We start from the raw sequence: 17,560 nt of genomic DNA on the forward strand, positions 1-17,560 counted from the left end.
AAGAAAATATAAAGCCAAGCCCATAGCTTTAAATGATTGGTTAAATAAGATTTTCTTGAAAAGAGAGCTTATCAAGAAAAATTGAAATTAACCTTATTCAAGAAAATAACTTGGCATTAATGGTTAAGAGTATTTGCTGGTAGAGGTTAGAAACCACCATTCATTCCATATCTTTCAAGCAAGTTGCTGTAGATAGACGCTGCTGCCACTGTACAGCAGCACAAGACTACCACCTACTGACAAATTGGACGGAAAGGTGATCAAGAAAATTTGTGCACCTTGATGATAATGTTGATAATAATCATAATTATTGTAATGAATTAGTAATTATTACATTGATTTACAGTGATATCGGATATATTGTATCTAGGTTGTAATAATTAGATGACTGTAAAGAAGGCTAATAATAACGAAGATAATGATTTCATATATTTAGATATATATAATTTTAATAATCAATATAATTATCAATATTATCAACAGTTAAAACTATTACTGAAAATCACCACCAAAGGTTTACTGAATAAAATGTGTTCTCCAAACCCTTCTTTCTTTATGGTGCAGACTGCAGTACCATCTGTGACTAGTACCGTATAATGGAGAACATTAAGCAGTCTAGCCTCAACACACCACTAGATGACAGCACTGTCTAACGAATTACTGGGAAAAATTGAAATATTCCCAACTCGATATCGCAAGGATGTGGACCGTCCCTTCCTGTTTTAGTACCGAGAGAGCCACCGTACCGAGACACATTGGAGCTGGAATACAGTCATTTAGAACTCGATTATGTCTAGATTTCTACTTAATTTATCAAAGACAAGGTTATTTATTTTCCAGCGTGAGGTCTACAGTTATATTTATTCATGCTGTCACGGTAGCATTTCGTCTTAGACAGATAGATAGCCTCATAAACCTATTTATTATTGCACTGCCAACCCTTGTTCCTTTCCTGTGTCAATGATTGTCCTACCCTCACTCTCATGGCGGAGACTAAAATAATATATCACATTGACGAGGAGGAGACTCCTTATCTAGTGAAATTATCCGTTTCTCCTGAGAAAGTCACTTTAGCGGATTTTAAAAATGTCCTTAACAATCGTCCGGTCAATAGCTACAAATTCTTTTTCAAATCCATGGACCAGGATTTTGGGTAAGTAGCCACCATGAAAGCTTACAATTTCTTCGCCCTGTATGTTTTAGTCTTGTTATTTTTTATCATAGAAGTAAAGGCCTGGTTGGTTACACTGACAACCATGTGTCCAATTTCACAACAAAGGTTGCAACATTGTAACATTCGCGCAGGACTGTGCGGTGTCTAATCTGCTGTTGGCACCTGTTCATTCATTGTATCCAATGCGCAATAGAGTAGATCATCCTTTGAAGTTCGGACCCGTCACACCAATATCCCATGATGACATTTAACATGATCCGCTTATATTGTAGTCGATGTTGGTTGAGAGGTTACTGTAGACTAGACGCTTATAAGGCGGCGCTGTGTTGTCATCATCATGTAATAAGCATATCTAATATGATATGTTACGTTGACAAAGCCTCCACATGTTCGGTGTTTGGCATTAACTCGGTATCGATTCCAAATTAATTATTGCCAGACAGGTTTCTCTTGTGTGTTTATGACTATGTAGCACGTATGTGAATAGGGAATAAAGAGAGAGAAGAACAGAAAAAGTAGAACGGAGATTGATGCCGATAATGGTCACATAGCCTAACTGTAGCCAATCATGATTTTCAGGAGACAGTCATCAAACGTGACTGCATGACTATATGATGACAACTTTGACATATATATGTCTTGTTAATCTTACTTAATGTAATAAAATAGGCTATTACATTTCATCCGATGCGTCAAATAAGCTTCTTAAATATTCCAATTGACTGAATGGTCACAGTAGGGATCATGTATCCCTCTCATGGCCCTCTGTTTTACAGGCACGAGCACGCGCACGAACACACACACACACACACACACATCGTTTACATACAAAGGTAATGTCCTCCGATCCTAGGCAGAAGGTGAATCAAGCGAACATGGAAAACACAACGCGACATATGCTCGTCATACATGTTACAACGAATGGGTTAAACATCACCTCATTGATTTAAAAACTTACTCTTCGTTGTTTGGATTTGACCATTTTTGTCATTTTGCCATGGGACTGTAGGCCGCAAATCAGCTGAAAATGCTCCGAGTAGAAACATGGCTGCCCGGTAGAAGAGCACCCCCAGAAAGAAGCGAGTGTCGTGGACTGACGGCCTGCCTTAATCGTCTAATATAGCGCAAGAATTTGCTTGACATACCTCACGTAAATGTGCCAAACAACCTTCCTAACACTAATACTCTATTTAATAAATAACGCGCGTTTTAATTGCCCATGTCACTGCTTTTATAGTTATGCCTATTGTCCTGTGAATGGACAGTGTACAGTGGACTATATTGGCCAATAGATTTCCAGTGATAGCAATATAACTTTATTCTTTGTGACATGGTGGCATGTCATCAGACATTTAATGAATTATCACTGACATCAAATAGATTGGTATATAACTGACTGACTGACTGATTAGATGTTGAATAGAGATGTTTTTATTATAACCTATGGTCTATTCACAGATTGTTTTATTTATTGTAGAGGGGATATACCCTCTTTTTTTCCAAACGGTATTTACTAGTATTAGTTCAGAATTAATACAGGAAATGTTCATGAGTAATTCATCATAGATGCTAAATATAAGTATGAATGATTGTAGTTACTTTTTTTTATATGTAGTATATCCTCTCAACCTTTTCTTTGTGCTCATTATTATGTTGTCATCACTCAGTCTTTCTACACAGACCGATACTCCCCCAGTCATACAGGCCTATAGAGATGGTAACGTTTCTTGTTATGGGCCTGTTAATAGAAGGTGTTTGACCTCTCGTTCCCCACCCGCCCCCTGCTCCCATACATTCAGACAACATGGACACCTCCAATAGTAGGAGGTCAGAGGTCCACTTGTTATAGAGTTCTCCTTGGAGGATGACATATTTGTGTCAATGTCTGTTTCTCCTCTGACAAGCTCACACCATCACAAGCCTGTTGCCAAGCACCACGCACCCAGGCAGGCAGGCACGCACGCACACACACAAAGTCATAGTTCTATAGAAGCCCGAACTCTCCATCTGGTGTGAATATGATTGTACTATCCTTATTTGGATTGAGTCATCACATTGAGTCATCACATTGACTGATGTATTAGCTGGTGACTTTATACTGAATGCAGTCAGCAGCTATCCAGTAGCCAGTAAGGTACACTTAATTCCTTTTACCAATAGGTTATTGTGCTACTGGACTATTGTTCCAGTTATTCTGCTATTGAAGATGTTTAGAGGCGATTGGCGAGCCAAGCTGTTTTTAGTACCAGGTTATCACCAACATCAAAAGATGAAACCCACACACAGAGAGACAGGCAGTCCTTTGTCAAACACACACAGGCTAGAAACGTCACTACCTCGGACGTTTCCCACAGCAGGCAGCACGACCTTGTGAGGGAACTGTTTTTTTTTGGTAGCAGGTTAGTTAGTTGGGTCTGTACTGTGGCTTTAGCAGGGCCTTCTGTCCTGTCCCTCTCCCTCCAGTCAGTCCTAGTGCAGGGCCGGGGCAGACTGCTCCATGGGGCTCCAGGAGAGATGATCCACCACCTGATTAGGAAAGCAAACACAACATGTTTGCTCTAAAGAGTTAAAGTTAGGGTTTGGGGTTGTTGAACGCGCTACAGTACAGTGTTTTAGGCCTATTCAATCGTTCACAAGAGCTGGTGCTATGTGTCTTGTCATGTCAATCAACAAATTCTATCTATTGGTATTTGTACTAGGATATCATTGTTAGATTGTTTCACACACTGAACATCACATGTGAAAGTGAAATCCTTGAGCAGGCAGTGTTGTAATGGCTGTACAACTGGCACAGTATGGAAACAACACTGATGGTCAGGGACACACAAAGGATAATATGGCTGGTATCACATAGACTGCATAGGTTGCCTTTAGACACTAATTGGTCTTTTGACCAATCAGATCAGGTCAGATAAAGATCTGATGTGAAAAGATCTGATGTTATTGGTCAAAAGACCAATTAGTGGGAAAAAAGATCAGAATTGAGCTGCCTATGTAAACGCAGCCATAGAGTTGCAGACAGTACTGTATGGCTGTTAGAGAAAATAACTGGGGAATAATAAGACTCCAATAGAGAGGAAACACAAGGAATCCCTTGCAGTTATAGACGGTGTTTGATTTGTAAATGTTCAGTCAGTGCAAAGTCTTACATAGTAGACCCCCTGTTGTGAAGGGGAGGAAGACCATGTTTTATTTAATTGTAATGAAATATTAGTTTTGTGCTAATGATATCAGGATTATTGAATGTGCAACACATTATTTTTTAGGAATTGTATGAAAATGTATGAAGTTTGAGACCTTAGTAAAAATCTTTGTCATAGAGGCTCACTGAAGCTAATGATATAAGGAAAGGACGTCAGTGCTCTTGGTATGATGAATACTCAGCTCCATATGGAGGGTCAAATCTGCTGGCTTTGCACATGCTCTTCTCATTTACCTCACTTAAAGTATTCATGTTGTTATTATTACTGTACAGTAACTTGATGGATACGTTTGAGAACCTGAAGTTTCAGGAAGAGGAGGGAGGGTTGAGGAACTGATCCTCTTCAATTATTAAAGACATTTTCATCCTCATTTGAATCACACATATTTTGTGTACTCTGACTGTTATGGTGAGTGAAAGCCTTGGACTATGGGCCAGTGTACAGCTGGCTGGTTGGTGGCCCCTCCTGACCCTGTGCTGTTGGCCCAGACTATAACCAGCCGGCTGGTTGGTGGCCCCTCCTGACCCTGTGCTGTTGGCCCAGACTATAACCAGCCGGCTGGTTGGTGGCCCCTCCTGACCCTGTGCTGTTGGCCCAGACTATAACCAGCCGGCTGGTTGGTGGCCCCTCCTGACCCTGTGCTGTTGGCCCAGACTATAACCAGCCGGCTGGTTGGTGGCCCCTCCTGCCCCTGTGCTGTTGGTCCAGAGTATAACCAGCTGGCTGGTTGGTCGCCCCTCCTGACCCTGTGCTGTTGGCCCAGACTATAACCAGCTGGCTGGTTGGTCGTCCCTCCTGACCCTGTGCTGTTGGTCCAGACTATAACCAGCTGGCTGGTTGGTTGTCCCTCCTGCCCCTGTGCTGTTGGCCCAGACTATAACCAGCTGGCTGGTTGGTCGCCCCTCCTGCCCCTGTGCTGTTGGCCCAGACTATAACCAGCTGGCTGGTTGGTCGTCCCTCCTGCCCCTGTGCTGTTGGCCCAGACTATAACCAGCCGGCTGGTTGGTGGCCCCTCCTGACCCTGTGCTGTTGGCCCAGACTATAACCAGCCGGCTGGTTGGTGGCCCCTCCTGACCCTGTGCTGTTGGCCCAGACTATAACCAGCCGGCTGGTTGGTGGCCCCTCCTGACCCTGTGCTGTTGGCCCAGACTATAACCAGCCGGCTGGTTGGTGGCCCCTCCTGACCCTGTGCTGTTGGTTCAGACTATAACCAGCCGGCTGGTTGGTGGCCCCTCCTGACCCTGTGCTGTTGGCCCAGACTATAACCAGCCGGCTGGTTGGTCGCCCCTCCTGACCCTGTGCTGTTGGCCCAGACTATAACCAGCCGGCTGGTTGGTCGTCCCTCCTGACCCTGTGCTGTTGGCCCAGACTATAACCAGCCGGCTGGTTCGTCGTCCCTCCTGACCCTGTGCTGTTGGCCCAGACTATAACCAGCCGGCTGGTTGGTGGCCCCTCCTGACCCTGTGCTGTTGGCCCAGACTATAACCAGCCGGCTGGTTGGTCGCCCCTCCTGACCCTGTGCTGTTGGCCCAGACTATAACCAGCCGGCTGGTTGGTCGCCCCTCCTGACCCTGTGCTGTTGGCCCAGACTATAACCAGCCGGCTGGTTGGTGGCCCCTCCTGACCCTGTGCTGTTGGCCCAGACTATAACCAGCCGGCTGGTTGGTGGCCCCTCCTGACCCTGTGCTGTTGGTCCAGACTATAACCAGCCGGCTGGTTGGTCGCCCCTCCTGACCCTGTGCTGTTGGCCCAGACTATAACCAGCCGGCTGGTTGGTGGCCCCTCCTGACCCTGTGCTGTTGGTCCAGAGTATAACCAGCTGGCTGGTTGGTCGCCCCTCCTGACCCTGTGCTGTTGGTCCAGAGTATAACCAGCTGGCTGGTTGGTCGCCCCTCCTGACCCTGTGCTGTTGGTCCAGACTATAACCAGCTGGCTGGTTGGTCGCCCCTCCTGACCCTGTGCTGTTGGTCCAGAGTATAACCAGCTGGCTGGTTGGTCGCCCCTCCTGACCCTGTGCTGTTGGCCCAGACTATAACTAGCTTTCCTCCTGTCCTGGATATAAATAAACAACTCTAATCCCAACAACACACACACGCACACAGACACACACACACAGCACTAGAATATGTAGCAATCTCCCTGTAAATCTTCTGTCATTATCCTGTAAAATAAATCTGTTAAGACTCATTTAAGCTGCCGGCTTTGAGAAGTGAGAGTTGTGAGGACGGGATAACTAAGAGTCTGACACCATGTCCCTTTTTAAACGCAGCCCTCCTGTGTGTGTGTCACCTACTGAGACAGCTTCTGGATGTATTTAGGCATTGAGGAACTCGGTGTAGCAAATTCTGCTCCTGAATTCTGTTTGAATATGAAAGTATGCATGAAGAAAGGTCATGGTTTACAGAGTGCACGTCATTTTGTTTGCTTTGGATGTGTGTCTGGATTCCTTTGGTTTTAATGCTTTTAACAGAGAGTGTGTGAGAGAGAGAGAGATGATTCATGTTATAGGTATCCTATTTGATCAACTTATATCACAAACGCAGGATACTTTACCATTAATTGATCAATATGATGTTGTTAAATTTGGAACAGGATTCAATTAGCACTCACTTCCAACAATATATAAGAGGCCCATCCCAAGACCTTAAGAGTTAAAAACTGTGGATTTTGACTGTAGGCTATTTGTTTGTATTGACCGCTCCCACATCCTCCCAAGTTACCTACAGTTGGTCATGTGGCTCTACAGCGAGGATGCAAACACTTCCTACCTAATGATGAGAATCACACCCCCTCTTCCTCTCTGTGGTGGAACAGAACAGGCCACACACACAGAAGCATTCTCTCTCTGTGTTAGTCAGTTCCAGCCACAAGACTACGTTATCTCTCTCTTCCACTCCCACAATACAGTATAATACAACCACAGCAGCACACACAGTCACTCGCTGTCGTCATGTGAGTAGGAACTCCTGGAAAAGTGAAGGGGAAAAACTGTAAATCAATAGAGCAGCAGTTTCAGAGAAACCCTGTGTAAAGTTTTCATCCGAGACTTTGTTGCTTTTCTTTGAAGTAGTGTCTTTGTCCTGTTCATGTTCCAGGACTCTCTGGGAGACAGTGAGGTGTTGTTGGGTGAACTATATTGGTTAGATAAACTGAACTGATCTTTTCAGAATTCACACCTATATTAGCTAATTATTAGCTATTAGTTTCCCACCTCTAAAATAGGCATAACTGCAGCCCTGTAGCCCAGGATACAGACTGTGTCTATGTGTTTGTGTGTATCCCAGGCCTCCAGACCAGGCCTGCTCTGAGTCTGTAGTCTGTACTCTGTGACAGGAGCCCAGCAGGTGTGGCTGGTTAATTCTAAACGCTGTCCTAGGGGTCAGAGGGTAACTAGGAGGTATTTTTGTGGGGAATTTACGATCTGAGAAGTACACACTGAAGTAGACTCCCACTCAATCCCTCTATTAATACCCCTCTGACTCCTGACAACCTGGCAGATACTACCCTGTCCCTGGGTGAAGAGGTAGGGTATAGCCTATTTGGAATGTGGATATATTATGACGATAATGTATACTGAAAAAATATGAGCGCAATATTTAAAGTGTTGGTCCCATGTTTCATGACCTGAAATAAAAGATCCCAGAAATGTTCCATATGCACAAAAAGATTATTTCTCTAAAATGTTGTGCACAAATTTGTTTACATCCCTGTTAGTGAGCCTTTCCCCTTTGCCAAGATAATCCATCCACCTGACAGGTGTGGTACATCAAGAAGCTGATTAAACAGCATGATCCTTACACAGGTGCACCTTGTGCTGGGGAATATAGAAGGACACTAAAACGTGCAGTTTTGTCACACAACACAATGCCACAGTGTCACGATCGTGTGGAGGATTGACGGACCAAAACGCAGCAGTAGGAAAATAAGCCATATTCCTTTTAATGAATACGAAGGTAAAACGAAACAAAAACACTTACACACTAAACAAAACAAGAAAACGATCGTGAAGCTAATAACGAAGTGCACACACAGGCTACAAACGTATAACATAGACAATTACCCACATCAAATGAAAGCCTATGGCTACCCTAAATATGGCTCCCAATCAGAGACAACAGAAATCAGCTGTCTCTAATTGGGAACTCATTCAGGCAACCATAGACTCTCCTAGAAAACTAAACCAACATAGACACAGCTAGACACATGCACTCAACACAAACCCATACACTACACCCAACACCCCCTTTACCATATAATCACCCAAAACCGACAAAACACAAACATTCCCCATGTCACACCCTGACCTAACTAAAATAATAAAGAAAACAAAGAATACTAAGGCCAGGGCGTGACATAACCCCCCCTTAAGGTGCGAACTCCGGGCGCACCATTACACAGTCTAGGGGAGGGTCTGGGTGGGCTTCCTTCCACGGTGGCGGCTCCGGCACTGGTCGTGGTCCCCACCCCACCACAGTCACTAACCGCCTCCTTAGCTTCCTCCAAATGACCCCCCTCCACATTAACCCCACTGAATTAAGGGGCAGTTCCGGACTAAGGGGCAGCTCCGGACTAAGGGGCAGCTCCGGACTAAGGGGCAGCTCCGGACTAAGGGGCAGTACCAGGGTAAGGGGCAGCACCAGGATAAGGGAGAGCACCAGGATAAGGGGCAGCACCAGGATAAGGGGCAGCTCCGGACTGAGGAACGGCAGCTCCGGACTGAGGGACTGCAGCTCCGGACTGAGGGACGGCCCATGGCTGGCTGACAGATCTGGCTGCTCATGGCTGGCTGACGGATCTGGCTGCTCATGGCTGGCTGACGGATCTGGCTGCTCATGGCTGGCTGACGGATCTGGCTGCTCATGGCTGGCTGACGGATCTGGCTGCTCATGGCTGGCTGACGGATCTGGCTGCTCATGGCTGGCTGACGGATCTGGCTGCTCATGGCTGGCTGACGGATCTGGCTGCTCATGGCTAGCTGACAGATCTGGCTGCTCATGGCTAGCTGACAGATCTGGCTGCTCATGGCTGGCTGACGGATCTGGCTGCTCATGGCTGGCTGACGGATCTGGCTGCTCATGGCTGGCTGACGGATCTGGCTGCTCATGGCTGGCTGACGGATCTGGCTGCTCATGGCTGGCTGACGGATCTGGCTGCTCATGGCTGGCTGACGGATCTGGCTGCTCATGGCTGGCTGACGGATCTGGCTGCTCATGGCTGGCTGACGGATCTGGCTGCTCATGGCTGGCTGGCGGATCTGGTAGATCCTGTCTGGTTGGCGGCTCTGGCAGATCCTGTCTGGTTGGCGGCTCTGGCAGATCCTGTCTGGTTGGCGGCTCTAGCGGCTCCTGACTGACGAATGGCTCTAGCGGCTCCTGACTGACGAATGGCTCTGACGGCTCGGGACAGACGGGCGGCTCTAATGGCTCGGGGCAGACGGATGGCTCTAATGGCGCTGGGTAGACGGATGGCTCAGATGGCGCTGGGTAGACGGATGGCTCAGATGGCGCTGGGTAGACGGATGGCTCAGATGGCGCTGGGTAGACGGATGGCTCAGATGGCGCTTGGCAGACGGGCAGTTCAGGCATCGCTGTGCAGACGACAGACTCTTGCCGGCTGAGGCGCACTGTAGGCCTGGTGCGTGTTGCCGGAACTGGTGGTACCGGGCTGGGGACACGCATCTCAGGGCTAGTGCGGGGAGCAGGAACAGGGCATACTGGACCCTGGGAGCGCACATTAGGCCTAGTGCGTGGTGCCGGAACTGGTGGTACCGGACTGGGGACACGCATCTCAGGGCTAGTGCGGGGAGCAGCAACAGGACGCACAGGACTCTGGGGACACACAGGAGGCTTGGTGCGTGGTTTATGCACTGGTGGTAAAGGGCTGGAGACACGCACCATAGGGCTAGTGCGTGGAGGAGGCACTGGTGGTACTGGGTAGGGGCGGGGAGGTGGCGCCGGAAATACCGGACAGTGCATGCGTACTGGCTCCCTTGAGCGCCGAGCCTGCCCAACCTTACCTGGTTGTATGCTCCCCGTCGCCTGACCAGTGCGGGGAGGTGGAATAACCCGCACCGGCCTATGTAGGCGAACCGGGGACACCATGCGTAAGGCTGGTGCCATGTACGCCGGCCCGAGGAGACGCACTGGTGACCAGATGCGTTGGGCCGGCTTCATGACATACGGCTCAACGCTCAGTCTAGCCCGGCCGATACGTGGAGCTGAAATGTACCGAACCGGGCTATGCACGCGTACAGGAGACACCGTGCGCTCTACTGCGTAACACGGTGTCTGCCCGTACTCTCGCTCTCCACGGGTCTAGCCCGGCCGATACGTGGAGCTGAAATGTACCGAACCGGGCTATGCACGCGTACAGGAGACACCGTGCGCTCTACTGCGTAACACGGTGTCTGCCCGTACTCTCGCTCTCCACGGTAAGTACAGGGAGTAGGCGCAGGTTTCCTACCTGACTTCACCACACTCCCTTTAAGGCCCCCCCCCAAGAAATTTTTGGGTTGTACTCACGGGCTTCCAGCCTTCCTTCCATGCTGCCTCCTCATATCGCCTCCTCTCGGCTTTAGCTGCCTCCAGCTCTTCACGAGGAAGGCGATATTCTCCCGGTTGTGCCCACGGCCCCTTACCATCCAGTATCTCCTCCCATGTCCAAGAATCCTGTGTAGGTGGGTCCTGTTGCCGCTTTACATGCCGCTTGGTCCTGTATTGGTGGGTAATTCTGTCACGATCGTGTGGAGGATTGACGGACCAAAACGCAGCAGTAGGAAAATAAGCCATATTCCTTTTAATGAATACGAAGGTAAAACGAAACAAAAACACTTACACACTAAACAAAACAAGAAAACGATCGTGAAGCTAATAACGAAGTACACACACAGGCTACAAACGTATAACATAGACAATTACCCACATCAAATGAAAGCCTATGGCTACCCTAAATATGGCTCCCAATCAGAGACAACAGAAATCAGCTGTCTCTAATTGGGAACTCATTCAGGCAACCATAGACTCTCCTAGAAAACTAAACCAACATAGACACAGCTAGACACATGCACTCAACACAAACCCATACACTACACCCAACACCCCCTTTACCATATAATCACCCAAAACCGACAAAACACAAACATTCCCCATGTCACACCCTGACCTAACTAAAATAATAAAGAAAACAAAGAATACTAAGGCCAGGGCGTGACACACAGATGTCTCAAGTTTTGAGGGAGCATGCATTTGGCATGCTGACTGCAGGAATGTCCACCAGAGCTGTTGCCAGAGAATTGAATGTTAATTTCTCTACCATAAGCCGCCTCCAAAGTCGTTTTAGAGAATTTGCCAGTACGTCCAACCGGCCTCACAACTGCAGACCATGTGTAACCACGCCAGCCCAGGACCTCCACATCCGGCTTCTTTACCTGCGAGATCGTCTGAGAGAAGTCACCTGGACAGCTGAAGAAACTAATGAGTTTTTCTGTCTGTAATAAAGCCCTTTTGTGGGGAAAAACAAATTCTGATTGACTGGGCCCACCCATGGCTGCGTCGTGAAATCCATAGATTAGAGCGTAAAGAATTTATTTCAATTGACTGATTTCCTTATATGAAATGTAAGTCAGTAAAATCGTTGAAATTGTTGCGTGTTGCGTTTATATTTTTGATCAATATATATTGTGCGCAAGATAAATACAAATTCAATGTATCCCCAATGCCCAGACCTGTCACATATACACACCAGCACAATGCACATGCTGTTGAGCGGTGTGCTTGTACATGTCATGTTTCTGCACCATTATCATGTTGTTGTGCTTAGTCAGGGCCAGCAGATCACTTATGGAGGATGAGGCTCAACATCTATCTGCATTCAATGGACTAAGTCAACCGTACTAATGTGGTGAAGCTCGTTACGGTTAAAAAGTGGAAATTCAACTTATTAAGCATGAATCACTCGCGATATGCTTTAGCTGTGCAGGGCAGGCTAGTAGAGATGATTCCTGGGTGTTAGGCTAACAGCTGTGCAGGGCAGGCTAGTAGAGATGATTCCTGGGTGTTAGGCTAACAGCTGTGCAGGGCAGGCTAGTAGAGATGATTCCTGGGTGTTAGGCTAACAGCTGTGCAGGGCAGGCTAGTAGAGATGATTCCTGGGTGTTAGGCTAACAGCTGTGCAGGGCAGGCTAGTAGAGATGATTCCTGGGTGTTAGGCTAACAGCTGTGTGCCTAGTGTTGACTCATTCTCTCTCTTTCTCTCTCTTTGTGTGTGCTTGTGTGGTTGTCTGTCCGTTCCACAGGGTTGTCAAAGAGGAGATTTCCGATGACAACGCCAAGTTGCCCTGCTTCAACGGGAGAGTGGTGTCCTGGGTAAGTGAGACGGATGGCGCGTCGTTTCCCCCTGTCCAGTAGCCCCTGCTCCTGTTGCTCTCCTCTCCTCCTCGCTGCGGCTCGCTGGCTCAGCGTGTAGATAAACATACGTGTAGTGTAACGGCCCGTATAGTGTATCTACCTAGAGAGATCACACTGTCACGCCTCCACAGTACAGCACTCAAGACTCTACAGTAGAGAGGGATGCACTCGTTGTTGAGCTTCTATGCTATGAGCCTTATACAGGTGTGAGCTCAGCCAATGGGAGATGAACCAAGGCATGGTTGCACAACGACATCACACCTGACCAGGCTTGACAGTTTTACTAACAATATTATACAGTATCGACATATAATGACATTTAACAATAATTGCATCTTATCACAAGGCTAACATAGGCCTTCATGATACCATACACAGGTTAGTTTGGTATAGTTGTACATGGTGCTAGGAGCAGTGATGCATAACATTATCATGACAGGCAGTTTTACATACACTTCCTGTGGATTATATCTCGATGACATGCTGTGATGAGAGAATACTTCCATCCTGTCGAACAAGAGGGTGATTTACTGTATCACCATCAGGAAACCAAGTCAACTGTAACACAGCATAGTGGTGAAACAAGGAGAGTAGGGTAAGAACGGGCCAAAACAATTGTGAGTCCTTTTTTAAGAAATAGGATTGTCGGACAATCCTAAAACATAACAGGTAGATGAAAAGTCAAGTATTGCAAATTTCTAATTGAGATTTTGATAAAAGGCTGTATTTTACTTGAGGTTTTGCCAGTGTCTTAAACATGTCTCTGGGTTATTAAGTTCTCCTTCCTTCCTTTAACACTCATTATTATGGTTCACATGAAAGCGGAGCAGCTGTATCTATGGGACATTTTACATAAGCCTTTGTGCTCACACACACACAGTCACCAGAGTGAAAGCAATGTGCACTGTGACGTTCCCTCTGTTTCCTAAGTTATTTATGCATAGCAACCAGTTATTCCTCAGGACCCTTCAATGTGTCTAATTTAATGCGTCTAGTTTCAACGTAATTTGTCAACGTATTGTTATGGGGAATCTACACGGAAAATACATTGGATTTGCAAAAAGTCATCAACGTAAACTGTTTTGAGGGTGAAATTTCAACCACAGGACTATGTCATCATGGTAACCAATTTTCAACCTAGACAAACCTTATATAAAATATATTACATTTTTTACCTTTGAAACAACTTCAGATTTTCAAGTTGTATCCACTGTCAGAAAACCCAATAGGCTGGGCCTTCGTCTGGTCTCCCATCCAGAGTCAAAGTTAAAGAATAGGACAGAATGAAATCACACTTTATTTAAAGTGCATTTAAAGTTTGATTTGGTTTTGTCCTATTCTTTAACTTAGATTTTTGGTTGAGATGGAGACGTGAATCCAACATATTATTGAAATCAACCATAAGCTTGAAACCCATAGGCCTGTATGTATTGTCTATTATTAGTTGAATCCTGGGCTGAAATGAAACAATAGCTGTTGACTTCACAAATGTTATATTGGCCTAAATAGTATCATTGATTATATTTGACTTCTGAAGCATGGCTATGTTTCATTTGCTCTGTTAAACCTTCCCTTTGGAAATACTTCGATAGCAGCACTGAATCTATTTAGTTAGTAAGTGAAGATCTCGCAATAATCATTCTCAAGATAGTTGGTAGTGGTCAGTGACAAATATCAAATGAGATCCAACATATCAATTATTCATTTGTAGACACACTGGATATTGAATTGTGTTTGGTTGTTAACACAACCAAATATCAACATTTGAAGGAGATATACTGTATCTTCTGCTTGGATAGTTCCATCTGTGCCACTGATTTATATTAGTCTGGCTTTAATTACAGTTTATCTACAAATTAATCATTCATATGTAGGATTCACGTCTCCATCTCAACTAAAAATCAAAATGAAAGAATAGGACTAAATCAAATCAAAGCTCATTTTAAATGCACTTTAAATACATTTTGGTTTGATTTAGTCCTATTCTTTAACTTCGATTTTTGGTTGAGATGGAGACGGGAATCCAACCTATAAATTATTGATTTGTAGACAAACTGGACTAAGTCAGTGCGCAGAAGATACTCCTTGAAATGTTAATATTTGGTTGTGTTGACAACCAAATACAATTCAATATCACTTTTGCAATGCAGACAACCAAACACAATTCAATATCACTTTTGCAATGCAGAAATAATAACCTATTAACAGCCTATTAACTTGTCGACAAGTTAACAAATTATATATTGGATTCACGTCTCTAACTAAACCCAAAATAAAAGTTACAGAATAGGATTAAGCTAAGTGGCTCAGATGAAACTATCCAAGCATTAGATGCATTTCCTTCAAATTGAAATTGTGCATGTTCAAGATATCATGCGAAGGTCGCAGGTCTGTGGAGATCTTGCTATAATATCTGTGCAGAATCTCCGACAGCATTGGTCACTTGCACTATGTACTTTTAATGTCATCTCAACTGCAATCAACGTCATTTGGTTGTGCTATTAGATGAAGCACAGGGATAACACATTAACTTGTTATCTGATATGGTTTTCTCATTTGAACTTTCTTGTACTTTAAATGGTTGAAAGCGCAGTGATAAAACATTTACATGACAACTAAACCAAAAATCAGACAACAGTATATTTTTTATTGTTTTATTTTTACTCACACCAAATACAAACATACACATACGAACAACAATTTACAGACTGACACAGACAACGACTATATCTCCATCTTTTTCCATTGGATTTTGGTTGTGCTTTTAGAGCATAGTGATAAGTTGAAATGTCATTGATCAGCGTCTCAACCAAATATTACCCAATTATCCACGTTGAAATGGCATGGTGTGCCCAGTAGGGAATTTGTCTCTTATGTCTGTCAGATAACTCTCTTAACTATGTATGTTTGTGGATCTGGATCTGTGCCTGGATCTGTCTCTGTGCCTGGATCTGTCTCTGTGCCTGGATCTGTCTCTGTGCCTGGATCTGTCTCTGTGCCTGGATCTGTCTCTGTGCCTGGATCTGTTTCTGTGCCTGGATCTGTCTCTGTTCCTGGATCTGTTTCTGTGCCTGGATCTGTTTCTGTGCCTGGATCTATTTCTGTGCCTGGATCTATTTCTGTGCCTGGATCTGGATCTGTCTCTGTGCCTGGATCTGTCTCTGTGCCTGGATCTGTTTCTGTGCCTGGATCTGTTTCTGGATCTGTCTCTGTGCCTGGATCTGTTTCTGTGCCTGGATCTGTTTCTGTGCCTGGATCTGTTTCTGTGCCTGGATCTGTGCCTGGATCTGTTTCTGTGCCTGGATCGGTTTCTGTGTCTCGATCTGTGCCTGGATCTGTCTCTGTGCCTGGATCTGTCTCTGTGCCTGGATCTGTCTCTGTGCCTGGATCTGTCTCTGCATGTCTTATGTATGTTTCTATGTCTGTTTTTGTGACTGAATATGTATGTACCTCTCTTTGTCTGTTTTGTACCTCTTTTTCGAGCCTCGATTTCCAGCTTTCAATACAAGACTTGGGAACTATAGCAACACATGAATGCTCTTTTTCAGTCTGTCTCTTTTTCTGTGCATCTCTATGTCCAAATTGGTCTCTGGTATTCTGTCTCTGACTCACAATCTCTCTCTCTCTCTGTCTCTGACTGCAGCTGGTCCTGGCAGAGAGCTCCCACTCTGATGGGGGGTCCCAGTGTACAGAGAGCCACCCAGAGCTGCCACCCCCCCTGGAGAGGACAGGGGGCATCGGTGACTCCCGCCCACCCTCGTTCCAGTGAGTACACTGCTATGGCTGCGTCTGTGTCCTACTGCACATAAACACCATGCACACATCATTACACACATTACACACACAAATACGCACACACACACCATGTGCACCATGTGACCTTTCTAATTCACCACAAGCCATATGCTAATCAGAATCTGGAGAGCTCATCACAGAGATTCGACTCACACGGGGGCCGAGCCGAGCGCATACGGGAGGTGGAGGTTTGCGTGTTTGTGCGTTCTTCTGTGTGTGTAGGTGTGTATGTGTGCCAAGGTTCAAGCTAGCTAACTCTCACTTACTGCTCACCAATGAAGTGGCTGCCCACCCATCTGTGTGGTAACACGCTAGTCTGCTCATCTATGTAGCTAGCTAAGAGTCGTCATGATGAATATGCACCCAGAGCGATGGCAGAAATAGCTATGATAGGGTAAACATCTTCAGGGAGAGACTGCTGCTATTCAATGTTTCCCATTGTGTAGAGCCACTAAAAGCACCCATCCAGACCTATACTGCAGTTAATCGTTAATAAAGAGATATGAGGACAGACAATGTGTGGCATAATTACATAGCTGGGTTAAACGCTTGGAAGCCAGACCCTGTTTCTCAAAGCTTGTTTGACCCGAATGCAAGCACTAGACTGACTTCAAACAGACTTACAGATTCTCACTGCACTTGTTAAAGGAAGGCCCCAAAGCTAAATGTAGCGGACAGGTTGTGGGCCCATGGGCTGAAGCTATTACCATTAAATTACAGCAGTGTTTTAGCTACTGCAGGAGTCTGTATTGAGAGCATGCAATCTGTCATGTTTCAGTATCTCTTTATCCGCTGTTTGACGTCGTGGCTCTTTCTTGTCCTCTGCGGCCTGCTGGTCGCTGCTGCTTGGGTGTCAGCCTGCCTGATGATTTTATTCTTCAAGCCTCTGCTCTTTCTGCTGCATCTAGTGCCACCTTGTGGTCAAACATAGACATGTCGGCTGTCAGCTCCCTCACCACCACACTGCTGTCACTTTAAGGGCT

The 17,560-nt window shown here is 45.8% G+C and overlaps 1 protein-coding gene across 1 annotated transcript in view; it reads left to right on the forward strand.

Moving 5' to 3' along the window:
* Positions 1–706: 706 nt before the first annotated feature.
* Positions 707–17,560, forward strand: part of LOC129860795 (segment polarity protein dishevelled homolog DVL-1-like) — a 55,736-nt gene continuing 38,882 nt past the window's right edge. The window contains exons 1-3 of the mRNA XM_055931548.1: positions 707–1,153; positions 12,671–12,740; positions 16,426–16,547. Coding sequence (XP_055787523.1) covers positions 984–1,153; positions 12,671–12,740; positions 16,426–16,547 — 362 coding nt within the window. The 5' untranslated portion in view covers positions 707–983. The remainder of the gene's footprint in view (positions 1,154–12,670; positions 12,741–16,425; positions 16,548–17,560) is intronic.

This window comes from Salvelinus fontinalis, chromosome 8 (genome assembly GCF_029448725.1).
Source record: "Salvelinus fontinalis isolate EN_2023a chromosome 8, ASM2944872v1, whole genome shotgun sequence".
NCBI classification, from domain to species: Eukaryota; Metazoa; Chordata; class Actinopteri; order Salmoniformes; family Salmonidae; genus Salvelinus; species Salvelinus fontinalis.